Source organism: Mus caroli, unplaced genomic scaffold, assembly GCF_978045245.1.
Source record: "Mus caroli unplaced genomic scaffold, Mus_caroli_1 scaffold_13, whole genome shotgun sequence".
NCBI lineage: Eukaryota > Metazoa > Chordata > Mammalia > Rodentia > Muridae > Mus > Mus caroli.
This window is the reverse complement of record NW_028227268.1, coordinates 15,273,524-15,297,035: the sequence shown is the minus strand read 5'-3', so window position 1 is coordinate 15,297,035 and position 23,512 is coordinate 15,273,524. Positions and strand designations below refer to the sequence as shown.

Here is a 23,512-nt window from a genome sequence, read left to right as displayed (position 1 = left end):
TCCCATCATCTAGTGTTTTTCTGGAAGAACCAAATAGAAGCCTAAACTGGCAGCGCAGTGGAGACCTTTCCCCCTACACCTGATTCTGTCTAAACCACAAAAATAAAAAACAGTGAAGCAGCCTGCCTCCTCAGCTATGCTAGGGTACGTAAGGGGCGGTTATATAAGGGATGATGTCAACACTGGTCAGACAACAGTGGGGATGCCAATCTGCAGCCTGCAAGGCCTCGGACAATGTTCAGAGTCCTTATTAAGCAAATTATTCTCTTGAACTAGGTAAGCCTGACAAACAGAAAAGATTCAAGTTGTAATCTTTGTTCATAGTTACTTTTAAAAGTTTTCTTTAATTATAAGGTAGAATTTCTGTCATGGCATTTAAAATACCAGGCATAGTGTTAAAGGGTGAGAACAGGAAGAGGAAGCGGGGGGGGGGGGGGAGGGGGGGCGGAAGACCCTCCACAGTCAGGCTGAGCTCAAAGCCCAGCTGCAGCACCTTTATGTACCTCTGAGAAAGCAGGGAAACTGCCTGAGGCTCCGTTTTTCTCGAGGACTGAATGTATAAAGTATGCCTTTCAAGCAAGATCTTTTTTTTCTTTTTTTTAAAGATGTATTTATTTTATGTGTATAAGTAGCTGTCTTCAGACACACCAGAAAAGGGCAGATCCCATTACAGATGGTTTGAGAATTGAACTCAGAACCTCTGAAAGAATAGCCAGTGCTCTTAACCGCTGAGCCATCTTTCCAGCCATACAAGATTCTTTTTCAAAATTGGGGTTTGGGCAAAGGCTACGTACCCTTGGCTACGTGATTTACTGAGTCCTAGTGACAATATTTTGCAATAGTTTAATAATGTTGTATCTTGACACTTATAGATTAGATGGTGAGTTCTCAAACACAGGAACAATTTAACTGCATAACATCAAAAACATCCCTTTACAGAGAGTAACCACAGTTATCTCAGGAAGAACTCTGAAGGAGAGAACTGAGGGAGATTCCGGTAGCCACAGTACAACTGCAGGCTGCTCTCAATGTGCACACTACACACAGGTCTACCTCACTGCTTCTCTCAAAAAAGTAATCCCCAACTCTTAGTTTAAATTCAAGACTGCACTCTAAAATTTAACTTGCCTACTCTATTTTTTCCTGGCTTAGATAATTGCCCTCTACATGATTTGTATAGCAATCTACATTTCCCCCCTCACTTCCTAAAATGTTGAAACAGGAAAAAACAAAACAAAACAAAAAATAAAAAACAAAGAAACCCTTTAGAATCAAAGCAATCTACAAATGTTTGTTAAGGTTATAATTCATACATAACAGCTCCTAAAAGTCAGACTAATAGTTAAACTAACTTCAAGATTTTATTATTTGGATAACAGCCAAAGTATTTACTCCAAGAACATTGTTGCCACAGAGACACTTACCCACCCTTCTTCCCCCCAACTCCCCAACTGGATAGGCTTAAAAAATTATACAAAGGAATAAAAACCACATTATAAGCCAGGCATGGTACCCCATATTAGAAGCCAGGTCATCTTCTGCTACTTAGTAAGTTTAAGGCCCCAGCGGGCTCTCAAAGACCCTGTCTATTAGTGCTGTCAAGTAAGGTAGCACTGAGTCAAGCCAGGCACTTAAAGCACAGGATCAGGGGCTGCTAAGGCCACAGAGAGAGTTCAGGACCAGACTGGCAACTCAGTGATACCCTGACTCAAAATAACACACACACACAAGAAGCTTACCACAATAGGAAGAAAAACAAAATCAAAGAATCCAGCACTTGGCCTGGAGAGATGGCTCAGTGGTTAAGAGCACTGACTGCTCTTCCAGAGGTCCTGAGTTCAATTCCCAGCAACCACATGGTGGCTCACAACCATCCGTAATGAGGTCCAATGCCTTCTTCTGGTGTCTGAAGATAGCTACAGTGTACTCATACAAATAAAAATAAATAAATCTTAAAAAAAGAGAAAAAAGAATCCTGCACTTGAGAAGCCCAGGCAGGAAAACAACAAAGGCAACCGGGATAAGACCAGTTGCAACAGGCTTATGCAACAAGGCTAAAACTATCTCTAAATAAATATCACAACAAAATGCAAATTAAAATACCATCAGCCGGGCAGTGGTGGCGCACGCCTTTAGTCCCAGAACTTGGGAGGCAGAGGCAGGCAGATTTCTGAGTTCAAGGTCAGCCTGGTCTACAGAGTGAGTTTCAGGACAGCCAAGGCTACAAAGAGAAACCCTGTCTCGAAAAACCAAATAAAATAAATAAATAAATAAATAAATAAAGGGCTATACACAGAGAAACCCTGTCCTGAAAAACCAAATCAAGCAAGCAATCAATCAAGCAATCAATAAAATCATAGGCCTGTTGTGGTGACATATGCCTTTGATCCCAGCACTCAGGAGGATCTCTATGAGTTCAAGGCCAGCTTGGTCTACACAGTAAAACCCTGCCTTAAAACAAAACAAAGAAAACACCCCCCCCAAAAAAAAACCCAAAAAATATCATCACATTTGCAATTTTGATTCTTTTAGATACTGAAAGTTTTTTTAAAATATAGTTTCTTGAGAAGCAAGATGTATAGCACACTACACAGAACTATAGTGGAAAGATATGGTATTAAGAAAACAAACCAGCCGGATGTGGTGGCACACGCCTTTAATCCCAGCACTCGGGAGGCAGAGGCAGGCGGATTTCTGAGTTCGAGGCCAGCCTGGTCTACAAAGTGAGTTCCAGGACAGCCAGGGCTACACAGAGAAACCCTGTCTCGAAAAACCAAAAAAAAAAAAAAAAAAAAAACAACCAAAACAAAACAAAAAAAGGTCTATAAACATAATGAGTCTGACAAGGTAATCATGAATATTCAAAGTGTTAGACATAGTGGTGCACGCCTTTGATCCCAGCACTAGGGAGGCAGAGAATGGTAGGTCTCTGAGTTCAAAGTCAGTCTGGTCTACGTGGTGAGTTCTAGAATAGCCAGATCAAGAAGGCCCTGTTGGGGGTGGGTGGTGGGAAGAGACACCCTCCCCCAAATGTTTTCAAAGCAGCAACAAAGACACACATTAAATGTTTTTTTTTGTATTATTCTAAACAAGTGGTAGCCATTCTCATTTAATTTACCCTATTGAAACTACCCCTAAAAAATTAATGAAGCAAGAATATTTCCCAAAATCATCCCTGACCTCTATTAGTTTTATTTTATTCTAACATTTAACACAATATTTATTGCACACATTAATGAATGAAGAAAGCAGAGCAGGTAGTATTTATTTAGAGATTCTAAATTGAGTTACTCTGTGGATACAACTTTGTTCTCAGGATTCAAAGAAGCCATGGTCTGTTGTTCTACCACTCCCCAAGTGTCTTGACCAGAACCGGTGACAAAGACACACTGCTGCTTTCCTGATGGTGAAGCCCCCTTTCCTCCCTTGTCCCCTCAGAAGACAAAGCCAGTAGTAATGAGAGAGAAATCAAAGTCAAAGATGCAAATATGGTACAAAAACCATGCAGTACAGACATGATTAGAAACCAAAGCACTGACAGGTCTGAATCTAGTAGCACTTCAAGTTGGGAAAATTATAGAAAGTCAACCTCTGCTTGTTCCCTCATCTGTAGAAATATTTACCAGGAAGAAACTTAATACATGCAAGGGACAAAGAACAACACTTTACGCACGGAAAGTGCTACTGAGATTTCTGTCAGTCACTGTTATCAGCTGTATGAAATAGGATGGCAACACAGAAAGAGCCTGCTCAGTCTCAGCTTCTGGTCAAGCTCCGGCCTCTGTAAATAGCCTTCTTGCCTAAGCACTTCTCATGCACACTTCTTCTAACATTTCAGTACTGGTTCCTGTTTGAGCACAGTGAAAGTAAGATATGTGCTATATCAGAATAAAATATCCCATTTTCTTTCATATACTCTGATCAGTAAAAGTAAATTATAGCTAGGCATGGTGGCTCATGTCTACAATCCCAACACTGAAGAAGCAGAGGCAGGAAGAGCTGTCAGGCCACAGCAGTAATTCAAAGCCAACCTGGACTATCCCTTGAGAACTCATCATAAATATAAATCAATACTGTAAATTTAAGAGATTGCATATTCTTTCACATTATAAATAGCACATATATATCCTCTTGTTTAGAACAATATTTTCACATGTACTGCTTCAAAACTTACTTTAAAACTAAATGCAAGTTAGCAGAGAGCCGGGGATCTGTAAATTGTGTTGTTCTGTTGTTATGGTCAACGAAATAAACTCTTCCTGTTGCGGTATTGCGGATCTCCCATCCAGGAGGCAAAGGACCGAGCTCTTCACAATTGATGTTGCTAAGATCCCTGCAAAACAAATATACAACAGAAATACCTCATTACTGGGCTTGCTGAGCCAAGCAGCATATGTGACACAGAGCAATTCCATGAAGTCTGAGAGAATGTATTGTTTCAGAAACTTGAGATGCTCAGCTGGAATCTTTAATTCCCAATGGTTTCCCAAACTTGCGCATTCAATACCCAATTCCTAAATGGATCAGAACTTATCACATAGTCTGGCAATCATACTACTTGCCAACATAAACTACACTTCAATATTTGTTTGACAGAAAGTATTGTTTTACAAGCGTCAACCATATAAAAAATTTCTATTCAATATTTTCTTTCTTTATTATATCATAAAGTTGGGTGTAAACAAATGTGCATGCAATGAGTGATTGTAATGTTCTTCAACAAGCAAAACTGGAAACATTACTAAAATCCTGATCCTGGAAATAATCATAACATTTCTTTCTTAACAAAATATGTTGTTTTAAAGTTTTGAAGTCTATAAATTTCATGAAGAAAAACCTGGTAAGGATACTTAAGAAGAATGCTTTCAGGCTTATTGCAGCAACAAAGAAAAGATCAAGTACTTTTAACAGACAAGGACCACCGTAACTGTATCACACACCATAAGGATACACAGGACCACACAGAACGCAGCTGAATGCACTGAGGTGGCTGGTGGGGTGGGGATGCCTAGAAGCATAGAAGATCTTAGCCCTCCCCAACCTTGTTCTATGTGTACTGCTCCCTTCCGGCTGTTTATGAACCAGCAACGGCAGTGTAGATTTTCATCCTGTCCTAGTAGAGCAAAACTTCTACAGAAGGAGACCATCCCAGAGTGTCCAAGTTACTGGAGGCTACAGGCGAAGATGGACAGTGTCCACTGAGGCATTTCCAGCTCTTAGAGATTTCTTCAAATAATGATTCTGATTTCTGCTTAAAATTATCCTGGCCACTCCTTTGCTGCAGAACAACTAAAGCTTGAAAACCACTACAGAAGAGGCAAAGCAAAGTTCTGAGAACCTTCAGTTCACAATAACAACGAAGAACTGACTTGGTTCTGTTCAACAGAGAATGGACTCCCTGCTGGGGTGCGCTCAAGTGGGACTTGAGTGGCAGGCTGGGAAGGGGGAGATCAGCACCAAGATTGGGGAAAGTCCTGGAACTTCTCAAGCCGAGAGCTCAAAAGGATGAAGCAATTCTAGAAAAACTTTCCAAATTCCCATCATAGGACCAGAGAATGCCAACTAATAAGGATCAAGTAACACATGAGGCATGGTGGCATATAACATAATCCCAGCACTCAGAGGCTGAGGACATAGGTAGAATGCAAGCTCAAGCCCAGCCTGGGCTACAGACCAAGATTGTGTCACCTAAAAAACAAAACACACACACACACACAAACACACACACACACACACACACACACACACACACAACCTTTAAACCCAGCAGAAGCAGGTGAATTTCTGTGTGCTCTATATCAGCCAGAGCTACATAATGAACCTACCTCAAAATCAAACAACACAACACAACATAACACACCAAACTCAAGTAAGAACCTCACACAACCTAAGGTCAATGAAGACTTTAGATGTGACCACATTGTGACAGCTAGTATAAACAGTAAGCCACTGAATTAGAGCTCTAACTAAAAAAGACCATAAAGAGAGTACAGGGTATGATGTATAATATGTTTAACAAGGGCTGGAGAGATGGCATAGTGGTTAAGGACACTGGCTCCCCCAATGAACCTACGTTTGATCCCCAGCACCTACATGGTAGGTAGCTCACAACCATCTGTAATGTCAGTTCTAGGGGATTCAATGCCCTCTTCTGGCCTCCATGGGCACCAGAAATGCATGTGGTACACAGATATACATGCAGGGAAAAAAATTCATATACACAAAATGAATAAAAATTTAAAAACAAACTATGTGGTATAAAAATGATGTAAGAACAACAGGAGATAAAAGCTAAACAATAAAGTGCTTGCTTTGCATGTACAAGCCCTGTGTTTGAACTCTACCACTGCAGATTTAAAGAAACATAAAAGAGGCATACAATTGCAAAGATGAGTTATCAAGGAAAATTTATTTAAAAGGAACAGGTGGCTTTTCTTTTTTTCTTTTCTTTTCTTTCTGTTTTTTCTTTTTCTTTCCTTTTTGAGATAGGGTTTCTCTGTATAGCTCTGGCTGTCCTGGAACTCACTCTGTAGACCAGGCTGCCCTTGAACTCAGAGATCCACCACAGACAAGCTCTTTAAAAAAGCCCACTGTACTTCTTTACTGGTGTCTTTAAAGAGACTCAGCGGACTTATCTAGGCTTCTTAATGCCTGATTTGAACAAATAAAAAGAAATAAATATAACCTCCCATAAAAGAGACACATTTGCTAAATGATGCTCCAAAACAAAAGACAAAATACAACTTTTAAAGATAATTGGGGCATATAGACAAAGAAAACTAATACAGGGCATTGTTAATTTAAAGACGTATTCAAATATAGATGTCATTACTCCACATAAAACTTGTGCTGCTATACGACAGAGTATCAAAGCAACCCCAGTCCAGTCAGTCCCACCTGTTTTTGATTCAACTACACAAAAGAGGTTTGGATATGAGCTTTAGAAGATCTCTTGCTCTCCCTGTTTCCCCCACAAATGGTTTGCCTTGTTTTTTGGATATGACTGGTATATCATATATAAAACCTCCTCATTACATAAATGTGTTTGTACACCACAGAGTCAATTCCAATTAAAATTCAAGTCTTTCTTTGTAGCTTCAGGCTAGACTACTTGGTACTTAGTATATATGGCTCACTAGAAAATAACTCAAAACAGCTAATGTCTGAAAACTTCATTATTTGCAACATAAAGGTACTCAAAATTCTAATAGCTCACTGGACAGTGTGGGCACTCAGGAGGCTGAGGAAGAATCACTTTAGTAGAGGAGATCATGACTAGCATAAGGAAAACCAAGGACCGCATCTCAGAACAGCTAAGGTGGTAAATGGCAGTGACATATTCACCATCCTTCCTTCCTCTTCTTCCCTTTCTCAGCCTGTTAAGCGCTAGCACTGCACTGTGTGCGATGGTGTGCAGCTTCTACTGCTTCCCCCCACCCCACCCCCACTGCTCTTTTTCTTTTTTTCTTTTTTTTCGAGACAGGGTTTCTCTGTGTAGCCCTGGCTGGCTGTCCTGGAACTCACTCTGTAGACCAGGCTGGCCTTGAACTCAGAAATCCACCTGCCTCTGCCTCCCGAGTGCTGGGATTCAAGGCGTGCACCACCACGCCCGGCTTCTTTTTCTTTTTTTAAGGATAGGCTGGCATGTCCTGAAATGACTTTTCAGACTCCTACAGGCATGTATTTTGCCCCACATTTTTTAGCTGGGGTGCTGAAGGGAAGGAGTTGAGACTAGCAGGGAGCTAGGGTGAGACCACAGACACTGTCCAGACGTCCACGCCCGGCAAGTTAATTATTTTTTAAATGAGAAAGTCCTGGGTGAAATGGATAGTCATGGTTGGTGGGAAGAGTACTTAAGAACAGTAGCTCACACCTTTAATCCCAGGACTCAGAAGGTGGATCTTTATGAGTTTGAGGGCAGTGTGAACTACATAACAAGTCCAGGCCAGTCAGAACTATATAGTAAGACCTCGTCTCCAACAGTAAAGGCAATAATATTTAAGATGTGTTCTTACCTAGGCACGCGTGGGTCGTGCCACGTGCTCACACCAGTCTGAGTATGTAAGAAATATACCTGACCCTGCTGCGTTGTCCTTTGTTCTGTAAAATAAAGAAAACAGACTCAGTCTTTCATATTCAATCAAACACCATTACACTGGGTAATACTCTAATACTCTACAGGTATTGTAGATCCCAATACTCAGAAGACAGAGGCAAGCAGATCTCTGAGTTTTCTGAGTTTTGAGGCAAGCCTGGTTTACATAGTGAGTTCTAAGCCAATCAGGGCTACTTAGTGAGACCGGTCTCAAAACAAATCATTTGTTCATTCTCTGGAGACAACTTTATAAATGGTGATGAGGTATAGCCACTACCCCAAAAGCGAGAAGACAACTCAGAGGAAGAGGCTAGCCACTTTTTAAAAATTGTTTTAACAGAGCTTTTTAAAAATTTTATGATGGCAATTTTATACACAAATTTGTGATTTCTCTTTTGTTAACAAAGATATTTCAAGATTCTTCCTGGAATTCAAGCAAGGTGTCACAAACCTGCAATCTCAGCATGCAGGAGGCAGAGGCAGTGACAACAAGTCCAAGTCTAGCCTGGGCTACCTATGAAAATTCCAGGCCATCTAGGGTATAAAATAGAGACTCTAAAGTCAACAAAACACATCATATAGTCATAAAACTCATTTTAAAAGCACAGTAGAAATTCATGCACTGGGGGTTGAAAAAAGTAAATGAGCTCCAAGCCTGGAAGGTGGAGAAGCCACGGGGAGACAGCAAGGAGCTTCTTCATGTGTACGTTTCGGTTGCTGTCTTCTGCATGGAGACTCATTTAACAAATCCCAGTGGAAATGCCAATGTATAAGATAGTAAAGCACACTGTATCTACAGATCTGCAAGGAGGTCAGTGAACAACTCCCACCTAAGCACAGCTTCAAGGATCAGAAGAAACTCACTGATGAATTTGCCTGCCTTCAATCCCAAACACTAAGAAAAAACCCAAAACTGACAACAGCTACAAAAATTTCAGCCTTGGTAACTACTTTATTTTATTTATTTTATTTTATTATTCCATTTTATTCTTACAAAAGAACATCTGAACTCAAATCACATACACTGTAAAAATAAAATTCACCTTTACTCCAAATAACCTGGCTGATAAACTCCACAAGAATTATCTCCAAAATATAAATGTAACAACAGATATATTTTCCTAACTTGCTTTTTATGTCAAACATAGACACTTCACTGGAGATTCCGTCATTTCCTGCAGCAAACCAACATGGTTGTTACTATTATTCCTCTCATTTTACAGAAGATAAACCTAGGGTCTCAGGGGTTAAATAATATGATTGGTATCTGTTTCCCATGCTGGAATCGCTCACTGCAAGGCAAGTCAAATGATAGGATATAGGAGTGAGATGAGACTTTTTTCAGAATAAGATGCTAAAATTTATTTTAAAATAAAACTATAATTATTTATTTGTAAAATAGTTTTTATATAAATTCTACAGTAAAAATAAATTACTTAGAAAATGTAATTCCCAATTTTGGTCATTAGGTGTCACTATCACAACATCTATAGTATTAGGCAGAAAAGGAAGTCAGTGTCTGTCTCCAAAGTCTCACTAGAAGTCTAAAGTAAAGATGAGCCTGTACAATAGCACTGCTATACCTTTGTATAGTGTCTGCTTGCAAAGTAGTCTCATTTCATTTCATAAGCTTCCTATAATAACCATGTGATTCACATCCATCACATTTTATTATAAAGGAACATACAAGCTAAGGTTCATAAGTGATTATGGCCAAACTGTTACATGGACTTCTAATCATTACAGACTTTTTAAAATTGGAGATTATATTTACTTTCACAGAGAATTCCTAATCCCTGATTAGCACCCCTCTACTGTCTAGTGTAGTATGTCTCTCCTATGACCATCCCACAGATGAGCACAGGCCTGACGGTGTTGGCATCCTCAGGCCTAATTAACTTTCAGATGCTATCATTTTAAAGCACAGTGTAGTGGTATACACTTCTAACCCCAGGATGTGATGAGTGGGCAGAGCAAGGAACTCAGGAGTTCAAGGGCTGTCTGCCTACACTGTATGTGTGGGCTGTGTGAGACCCCATCTCAAAACAGACAACAATAACAAATTTTTAAAAAGTTAGTTCTCTGGCTGAGTGGTGGTGGAGGCTCACATCTTTAATCCCAGTACTCAGGAGGCAGCGACAGGTAGATTTCTGAGTTGGAGGTCAGCCTGGTCTACAGAGAGAGCTCCAGGAGAGCCAAGGTGACAGAGAGAAACCCTGTCTCAAAAAACAAACCCAAACAGTTAGGTCTCTGATGTTCTTAAAGCAAGGTGAGTGTTCCCTTTGCTGTTACCATACCATAGCCTTCCGGTAGGTCTGGAGGAGTGTGTAAGTGTGTCCTGCTCATGTAATTTCTATGTCGCTGGGACCTGACTCTTCTCTCTGCTAGTCTGGGATCTGAAGAATGTCCACACGTTGCACCATTTGTTCCAGTAATTGGAGTATTCTCATCCACAAAGCAGCTGAGGGGTCTGCCAGGACTAGAATATTCTGACGCCGGTCTATTGGAAAGTGACAAGGGAAAAATGTTACCAATTTAGACATCAAAACCAGAGTCTCTAGACAACATGTACACTATGGTGAAAATATAGTAAATCAGGCAAGAAAATGAGATGAATAAAGGAGACACAATTTCAATTAAGTTTTTAAAATATCCATACATATTTGTATATGCGCTACTTGGTCACTAAGCAGAAGGACTTAGACCTGATTTCCACCATTTTCCCTCCCACAGGGTTTCTGACAGGTAAGTGTTGCTCTACGCATTTAATTTGCCCAAGTCATGTGACCTTTAGTCCTTGGAAACAGAACCTCTTTCTAGCTATGGTTCTTTGTCACTCAAAACACAGTTTATGCTTAACCATCAGCTCCTGGGAGATCTTCTGAGTACACAACTCACCCTACAATTTGATAGCAAACAGTTCCCAAGTTTATAATGGAATAACTTAGAAGTTTTGTTTTTTGGGAAAAGACCTCACTCTGTACATCAGGCTGGCTGTGATTCATAGCAATCCACTTGCCTCAGCCTCCTGAGAGTCAGGACTGCAGGCATGAGCCACCACATCCAGCTCTCAATTTGTCATTTCTTGACCTTTTAATAGTCAGAAGCCATAGCAGCTAGTCAAAAGTGCATTTTAAATGTTTACCTTTTTTAGTGCTAGTGAATGATATATGTGGTATAGAGATCTTCAAACTATTAGGTAACAGCCGCAAGCTACAACTCGCAGTCAACTACCATCAGGAGGGTAAGTAATGGCTACTCTATAGCACGCCTCATTGCTAAGCTACATGTAATAAAATATGCATACTGAACATAACTCTTCACTTTTAACTTCATTGGACAGAATCCTAATCATTAAGGCAAGAAGCACTGTATACTGCCATAGTTCCTCAACAATATTCCTGGAAGGAAGGACATTTAGGTGGCTTATTCTCTATTATAAATAGCTAAGCCGGGCGTGGTGGTGCAGGCCTTTAATCCCAGCACTTGGGAGGCAGAGGCAGGAGGATTTCTGAGTTCGAGGCCAGCCTGGTCTACAAAGTGAGCTCCAGGACAGCTAGGGCTATACAGAGAAACCCTGTCTCGAAAAAAAACAAAAACAAAAACAAAAAATATAAATAAATAAATAGCCAAGTCACTCTGTTACTCACATGTAAGGAATAAAAGTACCTTAAATGTTATCAAATATGGAAGCTAATCTGTCTCATCAAGGAATTTTTATTTTATAAAGTAACCTTAAAAAACAACAGGTAATGGAGCTCATTGTCACTGGTTTTGTTCCTGCTTTGTTAGCACTAGGTAGGAAACCTAGGGCATCACTGGGGCTAGGAAAGTTCTCTACCATTGAGCTGTATTTCCAGCCCAAAAATTCATTTTCTTTCTTTTCTTGAGGCAGGGTCTCACATCATAGCAATTCGCCTGCTCAGCCTCCTGGGCAGTGCGATTAGACATGCAAGCCATCATACCTAAATTAAAACCTCTTTTTAAAAATACCCATCTCTGAGTGGGTATTTTGTCAGCATGCCTGTATCATATAAGTGCTCAGTGCCCTTGCCAGAAGAAGACATCAGATGTTCTGAGACTGGAGACACAGACTATCATGAGCCACCATGTAGGTGGCTGGGAATCACATCTGAGCCCTCTGCAAGAGCAGCCAGTGCTTTTACCAATATCAAAGCATCTCTCCAGACCCAGAAGCTCATTTTCAAACTAACATGGGTTAAGGGGGAAAAATGCTTTACATACACGTGGAAATTAAAGATGAATTAGAAGAAAGCAGGCTTCACTTAAACACTGCTATGAGTATAAACTCATTTATGCTACTAGAATAAAAATAGGTTCTTCAGCTTGACTGATACCCTAGGCAGCTTGTATCAGAAATAAATGTAACTTTGAACTAAGCATTTTAAAAAAAATAATAAGATAGTTCATGACACCTCAGCCTAAACAAAGAACTTGAGGCAACTAACAAATGCCAATAGCAGGAGAACCAGTCTTCCCTAGGGAAGAACACATCGGCTGCTTACCTATTACCCAATAGTCAGTCCTAAAAACATACACACAAGTAACTGTACATTGACTGAGTGGGTCGTATTTTTCTATTTAGAAATATATATATGCATAGATATGTATATAGATAGATAGATAGACAGACAGACAGACAGACAGCAACATTTTTTTAAGGTGATAAATTTGAAAGAAGGGTAGCACATGGAAGGGTTTGGAGGAAAGAAAGGGAAATGGGAAATTGTAAGTAATAGTTTAAAAGTTTTAAAATGGCAAGGCTTTAATCAGACATTCATAATGTACTAAGCTGGGTGTGGCAGCATGCACTTGGGAGGATAAAACAGTGGGGATCTTGAGTTCAAGGGTAGGCTGGACTATATTCCAAGTTCTAGGCTAGCATGAGCCAGAGAGCAAGACAACAATGGAGATAAGGGAGGAAGGAACAGAGGGAGGGAGGAAGAGAAAAGCAAGCAAGCTTGATTTCAGTAGTTAAAACAATCTTCAATAAGCAAAAGCAGATACAGCTAATGAAAACCATTTAATAATTTATTCTGAGTGCCAGGCCTGTGTGGGAATCACCAGGGAAACCAATAAAACACTAGCAGAGACGGCATTTCAGCTTTATCCTTACTGTAACAGGAGTACCAAGGAGGTAAAGCCCTCACCTTCCTCATTTCCAGCTGCTTGAAAAGCACTCCTTTTCAGTTCTCAAGAACTGCTTTGCACCCTGATGTCTCTACACAGGAAGTACCACAAAGCACAAAGACGGGGGGGGGGGGGGGGGGGGGGGGGAGGGGGGTGCAGGGCGGTGGCTCTATCTACCTACCACCTGCCAAGATCTACTTCCACTTCTACTTCAGATTTTTCCTTGCAAGGCCACCATTTCCTCACCAACCACTCAGAAACTCACCTTCCGTACGGGTTTTCTTGATCATATACATTACTTAGCCATGATCTAGTCATATCCCCCTATGGAGATCTTAAATAAATAGTTCATAACAGCCATTAATACTCAAATACAAACTAATAACACCAAGAAACAAAATAACTAGGTAACCTAGTCATGTATTTGGTTACTGAGCACCACTGAAGATCATGGACACACAAAGGACTGACCTGTGAAAAGTCTTTGTTGACCACTACTTCTTTTTAAAAAGTAATAGTAGTCAGGCATGGTAGCACATTCCTTTAATCCCACCACTGGGGAGGCAGAAACAGATGGATCTCTATGAGTTTGAGGCCAGCTTGCTCTATACATATGATTCTATGACAACCAGGGCTATTTATGTAAAGAGACATTGTCTCAAAAACTAAAACAAGTCATTGTACTTCAAATATAATTATTGTAATTACATGATGAAATAGAATTTAAATATAAATATTTTTAAAATAATAATAGCACTCACTGTAAGACCTAATGGTTTATACCAGTTTAAAGCAATGGGGAAAACAGATAACAGAGAGAAATCCAGGAAAGGCTAGCACAGACCATAGAAATCCTTGTATGATTTTACCGTGTTGGGCGTTCCCACTGTGTAGTTCTTGTGATGTGGTTTAGATACTGGATTCTTCCCGAGGCAGTCCGCCTTTCTTCCCAACTGCAATTCAAACATTGAGAAACAGGGCATTAATGGGTATCAGCCCGAAGTGAGACTTGGAATGCTCTCCCTGCAACCACTAAGTCATACAGACTTTTTATATCACAAATCATAGATGACAATCTAGGAAATCAATTCATAAAGAGCCTGGTATTTTTTTCAGCTTGCATTAGAACTGTACAACGGTGTTTTACAGAACTTCCAGCTATTTTTGTTGAAGTCATATTTTTCTTATCAGTCAAACTGAGAACTTTTAAAAATTTTAGTAACACTTATATTGACAATAATTTTCCAATAATTTTGTGGTATATGCCTGAACTGACACATTAATCATGAAATTTTATAAAATTTTACAGCAACTAAGCAAATGATCAAGGATTAGAATCCAGTCTAAAAAATTTCTAATCTTTTTTAATTTTAAAAAATTAAACTTTACTAGGAAAGTATCTGTACTGGTTAGTTTTGTGTCAACTTGACACAGCTGAAGTTATCACAGAGAAAGGAGCTTCAGTTGAGGAAATGCCTCCATGAGATACAACTGTAAGGCATTTTCTCAATTAGTGATCAAGGGGGAAAGGCCCCTTGTGGGTGGGACCATCTCTGGGCTGGTAGTCTTGGGTTCTATAAGAGAGCAGGCTGAGCAAGCCAGGGGAGGCAAGCCAGTAAAGAACATCCGTCCATGGCCTCTGCATCAGCTCCTGCTTTCTGACCTGCTTGAGTTCCAGTCCTGACTTCCTTTGGTGATGAACAGCAATATGGAAGTGTAAGCCGAATAAACCCTTTCCTCCCCAACTTGCTTCTTGGTCATGATGTTTGTGCAGGAATAGAAACCCTGACTAAGACAGTATCTAAAAGCTCTTGAAAGTAGTTAAGCTTATTGAAACTCTATTTTTAAAATTTTATCTCCTTATTCTATAGGTATGGATGTTTGGCCTGTCTGTCTGTGCATCATGTTCATGCCTGGTGCCTCCAGAGGCTAGCAGAAAGTATCCCATCACCTGGAACTGGAGGCACAAATAGTTGGAGGTCAACATGTGGGGGGTTGGAATTGAAGCTGGGTTCTCTGTAAGAGCAGTCAGTGCTTTTAACTGCTGAGCCATCTATTTAGTCCTCTAAACTAAATTTTAAAAATAAAAACACCAGCCAGGTGTGGTGGCTCATGCCTTTAATCCCACCACTCGGGAGGCAGAGGCAGGTAGATTTCTGAGTTCGAGGCCAGCCTGGTCTACAAAGTGAGTTCCAGGACAGCCAGGGCTACACAGAGAAACCCTGTCTCGAAAAACCAAAAATAAAAAAATTTTAAAAAATTAAAAATAAAATAAAATAAAAACACCATTTGTCCCTAAACTCTTTATGCCATTTCATCTAATGAAATATCCAAATGACCAAATATCCAATGTGGGCATGTGATTATATTCCTCCTGTGGTTACAATTATAATACAATTATAATAAGCAAGAAAAGATCAGTTATGTCTCACATTGGTATATTGTCTCAGTATTGATTACTTCATCTTTAACTTCCTTGTGAAAAACACCAGACTTCCTCATTTTCAAAAAAGAATGCACAGATTTATCAAGAAGCGAAAACAAAGGACTAGAAAAGTGGCTCAGTGGTTAAGAACACTTGCTGCTCTTCTAGAGGGCCCAAGTTCAGTTCCCAGCACCCACATAGGGTAGCTCACAACTATCTGTGTAACTCCAAGTCCAATAGGTACATAAACACATGCACAGACATACACATCTAGATACCTGAGTGTGTGTGAGAGTGCACATGCCACAGTATAGGTATATAGGCCTGAGGCAATTTGCAGAAACTGTTTTATCCTTCCACTGTGTGGGTCTGGGGTTCACATTGTCAGCCTTGGTGACAAGCACTTTATCTTCTAAGCCATCTCACCAGCCCCTATACTAATTTTTAAACTAATTTTACAGTTACTTTTATTCATGTGTAGTGCCCAAGAAGTGGAATCAGATCACCTGGAGCTGAAGTTACAGATGGCTGCCTAACTTGGGTGTTGAGAACTGAATTCACATTCTCTCCAAGAGCAGCACATATTCTTGACCACTGGCCTATCTCTGCAGCACCAATTGATTTGTCTTTGAGATTTATTTTTATGTACCTGTGTGCATGTATACCTGTATATGTTCATGTGTGTTTAAGTACCCAAGGAAGCAAGATGAGGATGTTGGATCTCTTGGAACTTGAGTCACAGATATTTGTGAGACCCCAGTGGGAACTGGGAATTGAACTACAGCCCTCAGCAAGACAGACACACACTTTTACTGGGTGGGCATCTCTCCAGCCCCTAAAACTGGATGTTTCTGTGAGATAGGGTCTCACAATACAACTCACACTATCTTGGCACTCACAATGTACTCCAAGCTGACCTTAAATTCATGATCCTCCTTCCTCAACCTCCCAACCGCTCAGATTGATAAGAGTAGGTCACTATACTTAGCACAATTTTAGGATTTTTAAAGTTTAAACAAAATATGCAAACACTAGAACTTGTATATAACATTTTATGTCAAAATAAGACAGGCAAGCAAGATGGCTGAGTGGATAAAGGTACCTGCTATCAAGTAACAACTTGTATTTGATTCCGAGGTTACATATGGTAAGAAGAGAGAACCAACCTACAAAAGCTGTCTTCTGACCTCCACATACACACCATAGCTATAGCTCACATATACTCACACATAAATATGATAAAATTATAAACAATAGGTTGAGCTAAAAGTCAATCAATTAACTACATCTACTGTAAGTGGGTACAACTTATTTTAAGTTATATTTCATTGAAGTTAACTAAAAATACTTTGAAATAAAAAAATCAGTAAAGTATAAAACAGTATAAAAAGTGGAAAATAGTGATAAAATTTATAAGCTTGGGAATTAAGAATTAGGCATTAAGATCCAGCTCCCCCACTTATTATATAACTTCAGGCAAATGATTTATATTGGTTTTCATTTTTGTTGCTGTAAAATGAGAATAATAGTAGTGTACTGGCTAGTTTTGTGTCATCTTGACACAGCTGGAGTTACCACAGAGAAAGGAGCTTCAGTTGAGGAAATGCCTCCATGAGATCCAGCTGTAAGGCATCTTCTCAATTAGTGATCAAGGGGGAAAGGCCCCTTGTGGGTGGAACCATCTCTGGGCTGGTAGTCTTGAGTTTTATAAGAGAGCAGGCTGAGCAAGCCAGGAGAGGCAAGCCAGTAAAGAACATCCGTCCATGGCCTCTGCATCAGCTCCTGCTCCCTGACCTCTTGAGTTCCAGTCCTGACTTCCTTTGGTGATGAACAGCAGCATGGAAGTGTAAGCCGAATAAACCCTTTCCTCCCCAACTTGCTTCTTGGTCATGATGTTTGTGCAGGAATAGAAGCCCTGACTAAGTAGTAACAACATTTTTTAAAAGTAGCTAATTATTAAGTACTTGATTTTGGTTTTGGTTTTTTTTTTTTTTTTTTTTTTTTTTTTTGAGACAAGGTCTCACACTATGTAGCTCTGGCTGTCCTGGAACTCACTAAGTAGACCACCAGGCTTGTCTCAAACTCACAATTCTGTCTGGCTCTGCTGAGATTAAAGGTGTGTGCCACTCCCCCTACCTTACTAAGTAAGCACTTATGATGTGCAAAATCCTGAACAGCTTTAATGAATTCATCTAACCCCTATACCAATTATGACATACTTCATCAATCATCCTATAAAAGTTAAATAAATTAAGTTTACAACATCAGTTAACAGAAGAATGAGGACCAGAACCCAGGTGGTCACTATACATTGCCTTTGCTGCCACAGGAAAGTATAAATAACATCATACTGTGAACTGCTTGACACAAATACACTTCACTAAATGTCATAATGTTACAATTGCTATTACTCAATTCTCCTTTCCTTGACTCTAAAAATAAAGCAATATATTCAAATTCAGTTCTTGTATACTCTGTTCTAGATAATTAAGGAAAAACCTTTTTCTTTAAAAAAAAAAAATTTACCCTGGGTAGGGGAATGGTAGGGAGCTGAGGCAGGAGTGGGTGGGCAGGTGGGAAAGCATGCTGATAGAGGCAGGGGGAGTGAGCAGGGGGAGGGGATGGGGGAGGGGACAAGGACAAGAGGTTTGTGGAGGGGAAAATGGGTAGGGGGATAACATTTGAAATGTCAATAAATAAAATAACCAATAAAAATGAAAAAAAAAGAATCAATAAAGAAAGCAGAAACTAAGATTCATTAAATAAATAAATAAATAAACAGCAGAGTTAATACTTGACAAGAAATTTCCTTTTCATCCTTTTCAAAACTCTTTTAAAATGAAATTTAACACCACTTGTGGCAAGTCCTTATAATTTTCCAAGTAGAAGAGAAATCTATGTTCTGTTTCTATGCTCATAGAAACTCCTAGTGCATCATCAACACCAACTCCTAGGTCACCAGCTTGAGGGCAGCACTGCTGCATGCATGGCTTTGAGATGTCCACTTACCCATCTGGTAAATCATTGTCAAACAAACGACTACAGTCCACAACTTGTCCTCCCGTGCCTATTCGGTCTCTGGACTGAAGACTTACTATTAAAAAACAAAATCATTATTAAGATTTTGACAGTGCTTTCCAGTTCTGTCAAGTTAAATATCCATGTTGAGTCTAGTGTACTGGTGCTTGTCTATAATCCCAGCACTCAGAAGGCTGAGGCACAAAGATTGCTGAAGTTTGATGTCAGCCTGGGTACACAGCAAATTGAAGCCCAGCCTGTACATATTGAGAAGCCCTTGTCTAGAAAAGCAAGTGATATAGAATGTAGACTATTTTCCTTCTTTAGAATGACTGAGCTGAAGATGCACTTCAGTGACAGGACTCTGGCTTAGAATGCGTGAGGCTCCCAGCACTGCAAAAACCAAAGAAGAGTTTAGAATGAGTTCCTTGGTTTTCTACTAAAATCTATAACTTCTTTTCTCAGATTTTTTTTTTCTTTTTAGATGTAATGTTAAAAATCAATGCTTTCTCAATTTTGTGGTGATTTTGGGGAATAATCTAGTGCCTTTTTCAACATCAGAATGGGGCAATGTAAAGTCACCCACTGCACTTAAGAGACAGGACATTAAGAAAGTCTGAAAACGGACTGGAGAGATGGCTCAGCAGGTAAGAGCACTGACTGCTCTCCCAAAGGTCCTGAGTTCAAGTCCCAGCAACCACATGGTGGCTCACAACTCTCCGTAATGGGATCTGACGCCCTCTTCTGGTGTGTCTGAAGACAACTACAGTGTACTCACAAATGATAAATAAATAAATCTTAAAAAAAAAAAAAAAAGTCTGAAAACACAGCCTGAAACTACATGAACTTAGGTTGCATTCTTGAAAATGTGAACAGCAATAAAAAATACACTGGGGACAAACCTTGGGTCACAGGAGTATTCACAGCATGTCCGTATGAAATGTAATATAAAATGACTACTAAGCAGCCTGGAAACAGGGCATCCAGGTTCTAAAGTAGAACACCTAATTCAGTGCAAGTTTTCCTAATCCCAGACTGAATAATAAGGCAGTTAGGCTACATGATAGCTCTGAAGCTCTTCCTTGTTCTTCTGCTATTCCTTAATTCTATTTTTGGCATCTTCCCCAAAGATAGAAGAGATATGGCCAAATTTGATTATACCATAACTTTTAATAGAATGTGTAAGTTACAACATAAAATATGATATCCAAAGTTTTTTTTTTTTCAAAGAAAGATCTCAAAATTCTGCTCTTTAAATTTGGAGAGGGAGTGCTATTTTTCAGGCTTTTAAAAAAGATGTATTTAGGCCGGGCGTGGTGGTGCACGCCTTTAATCCCAGCACTTGGGAGGCAGAGGCAGGCGGATTTCTGAGTTCGAGGCCAGCCTGGTCTACAGAGTGAGTTCCAGGACAGCCAGGGCTACACAGAGAAACCCTGTCTCAAAAACAAAAACAAAAACAAAAAAGATGTATTTATTGTATGTGTCTAAGTGTTTTGCCCACATGTATATATTTGCATCACATAAAGACCTAGTCAGCAGGTGAGAAGTCCCTAGAACTTAATGGCTGGCTGTGAGTCACTAGGAGAGTGCTGAGAACCAAACCCAGTGGGTTATGTGAAAGAAAGAGCAGCCGGTACCCTTAAGTCACAGAGCCATCTCTCATTCTTTGATATTCTGTGGCATTCTTTGACAAAAGGTCTCAATTATGTATAAAGAGTGACCTTGAGCCCATTACGCTGCACACCCAGCCCTCAAACACATGGAAATCCTATTTCTTTAACCTCTTTAATGTTCGAATTATGTGCATAAACCACCACAACTAGCTAAAATTTAAAAAAAAATAATTTCAAGATAAACCTCCTTTATATTAAGCTTAAAGGAGAGAACTGAAATATACTACACTTCAGTAAGTGTAAATGTTTTATAAAAAAAAATGAATCACTAAGTTATTTAGTTTTCAAATAGAAGATAAACAAAGCGAAATTTCCAGAATGCGAGTCTTGCTTATTTATTTTGCAAAAGAGAGAATTCCTCTGTGTAGCCCGGGGTATCCTAGAAATCTCTCCGTAGACCAAGCTGGCCTTGAACTAAGAGATGTCCCTGCCTCTCCCTTCTGAGTAGTGGGACTAAGACAACAACCTGCTTCCATGTTTTTAAAAGACAGGGTTTTATGTAGCTTAGGCTGGCCTCAAATTCACTATGTAGCTGAAGAGGACCCTGAACACCTGATCTTCCTGCCTTGACCTCTCAAGAGCCTGGGTCACATATATGTACCACTGTGCTTGGATTAGCTAGGTATTTAATTATTTTTGTTTACAAGTTTATAATGCTATTTTTAATGCTATTTTATTATTTTATGTGCCTGTGTGTGAACCACAGTGTACAATGTACACCATAAACATGAAGGTACCTACAGAGGCGAGAATAGGGCATCAAATTCTCTGTAACTGGTGTTACAGGTGGTTTTAAGAGCTGCTTGCTATGGATAGTGGGAACCAAACTTGGGCCTCATCTCAAAGAACAACAAATGCTCTTAACTGTCTCTCCAGCCCCAGAAGAAAAACTTGCTACACAAACCAGACTACCCTTCAACTTGTGCCCCTCTTCCCTCTTCCTCCTGAGTGCTGCAGTAACAGCTATGCACTATCACCCAAATACAACAGTAGTTTTCTACAGTGCTTTTTCTCCATTTTTTCCCAAAAGATATCATTAGCTAGATGTGGAAGCTCATGCCTACAGTCCTAGCACTCAGAGAAGGCTGAGACAGCTGAATCACTAAGTGCAAGACCAACCTGGGTTATAGAATAAAATTCTGTTTCAAATAAACCATACAGACAACATCTATGTCTATGTATATATGCACATGTATGTTATGTATGTACGTATTATGTACATATATATGTGTGTGTCTAAGACCATGTATGCATGTATGTATGTAAGTCCATAAGTCCCTGAACTAGACTTACTGTGTTTTAGAATGACATAACAAGATTTTAAAATACAGCTTATATTGCTCTTAATAATGGTTATACTATGAAATCCAGTTTCACAAAAAATCTTTACATTACATATACACACAAAAAGTAAAACACTTGTTCTAATAAATATATTTTTAATATGACAAAGTCAAGTCTGCTATGTGGAGGCAAGTGCTTGAAATAGTCTCCTAGTCCAAGCTGTTTTCAAACCTGTGACCCATCTGCCTCAGCCTCCCAAGTGCTGGAATTACAAGCATGTGGCTCTGTGTCTAGTTTGTGATTTTTATAAATACAAACTTATAGCTAGTGAAACTATTTTTGTTACCTAAAACCATTAACTAGTAAGCATTAAACAGCATACAAAACCAGCAGGCAAATTACATGCAAAAGGTTTGTGTGAAAGGATTTATATTTGAGGAATTTTGCCCTTTCTCAGTAATCTTGTTGTATAGACACTCCCAGAGATAAGTGTCTCAGGATTCTGTTATGCGGCTACTCTGGCAGCTTTCCAGCAATGGGTTCAAATTCTTGCTGTACTTTTGGGGACTGAAACTTTTCTGATAGAGTAAAAATTATTTTGTCTAAATCCTGCTCTACCTCAAATGGGGAAATAGCAATTTATTCGTCTAATTTAAGAAGCCCCAAAGCTGGGCTAGAGAGATGGCTCAGTGGTTAATAGCACTGACTGCTCTTCTAAAGTTCAACTCCCAGCAACCACATGGTGGCTCACAACCATCTGTAATGGGATCTGATGCCCTCTTCTGGTGTGTCTGAAGACAGCTATCACCATACATACATAAATAAATCTTTAAAATAAAAATGAAGCCCCAAAGCTGTCTGCTTTAGAGTCTACCATACCATGCATCTTGATCAATCTAAGATTGAGCCATTCCCTGAGGTCAGTTGAAGATGGTCATTAGACCATTTCCACTAAGTGTCTTGTGAGTGTAATTCTTTCTTTTTTCCCTAGTTAATGTTACTCTATGAGATAATGTTATTGTCAATGTTACTCGGTCAGTGCTCATCTTCTTCTGTTAGCAGATTTCTACATCAAGGCAGTAAACATTAACCAAATCACTAAGCAATGATCTTTCCTTTAAATGTTAAGAGTACACTGTAGCTGTCTTCAGACACACCAGAAGAGGGCATCAGATCCCATCACAGATGGTTGTGAGCCACCATGTGGTTGCTGGGAATTGAACTCAGAACCTCTGGAAGAGCAGTCAGTGCTCTTAACCACTGAGCCATCTCTCCAACCAAGCAATGACTTTTAACAGAATATTCTCTTACTAAAAAATTAGTTTCAAATTTGTTTACACAAAATTAATAACATTCACAAAGTCTACAAATACTTCTAAGAGAATTTCCTCCTGAAGTCTCAGTAATTCTTTACAATAACAAGTGCTGCTTTTTTCCCCCTTTTTACATTACATTTTATATGTGTTATATCTGTATCTGAGTGTGGGCTATGTGTATGTTTGATTCTAGAGTTGGGGTGCACTCACGGGCAACGTGTCTTCCCCTCTCTTCACACTATTCCTTCAAAGCAGGGTCTCCTCCTGAACATGGAGCACAGGATTCTTGGCAAGGCTGGAAGCCAGCAAACCCCGGAGACCCTGTGGTCTCTGTGCCTCTGTACCATGCTGGGCTTGCTTTTGTTACATGGACACTGGGGTCTAAACTCTGCTCCTCATGCTTGCACAGCACGTGCTCTTATTCACTGAGCAGGAGAGTGTGTGTGTGTGTGTGTGTGTGTGTGTGTGTGTGTGTATTTAAGTCAGGTTGTATCCTGAACCCACTGTAGCATATGATTCATGCCAATTCCAAGGTGTTATTTAGACGAGT

The 23,512-nt window shown here is 39.7% G+C and overlaps 1 protein-coding gene across 2 annotated transcripts in view; it reads right to left on the bottom strand.

The window, feature by feature from the left end:
- Nucleotides 1–23,512, bottom strand: part of Smurf2 (SMAD specific E3 ubiquitin protein ligase 2) — a 104,443-nt gene that overhangs the window by 22,330 nt on the left and 58,601 nt on the right. For both annotated transcript variants that reach the window (XM_021175694.3, XM_085829457.1), the window contains 5 exons: nt 18,681–18,765; nt 14,116–14,199; nt 10,393–10,595; nt 8,016–8,100; nt 4,175–4,333 (listed from right to left, as the gene is read on the bottom strand). In XM_021175694.3, the coding sequence (XP_021031353.1) occupies nt 4,175–4,333; nt 8,016–8,100; nt 10,393–10,595; nt 14,116–14,199; nt 18,681–18,765 (616 nt within the window). The remainder of the gene's footprint in view (nt 1–4,174; nt 4,334–8,015; nt 8,101–10,392; nt 10,596–14,115; nt 14,200–18,680; nt 18,766–23,512) is intronic.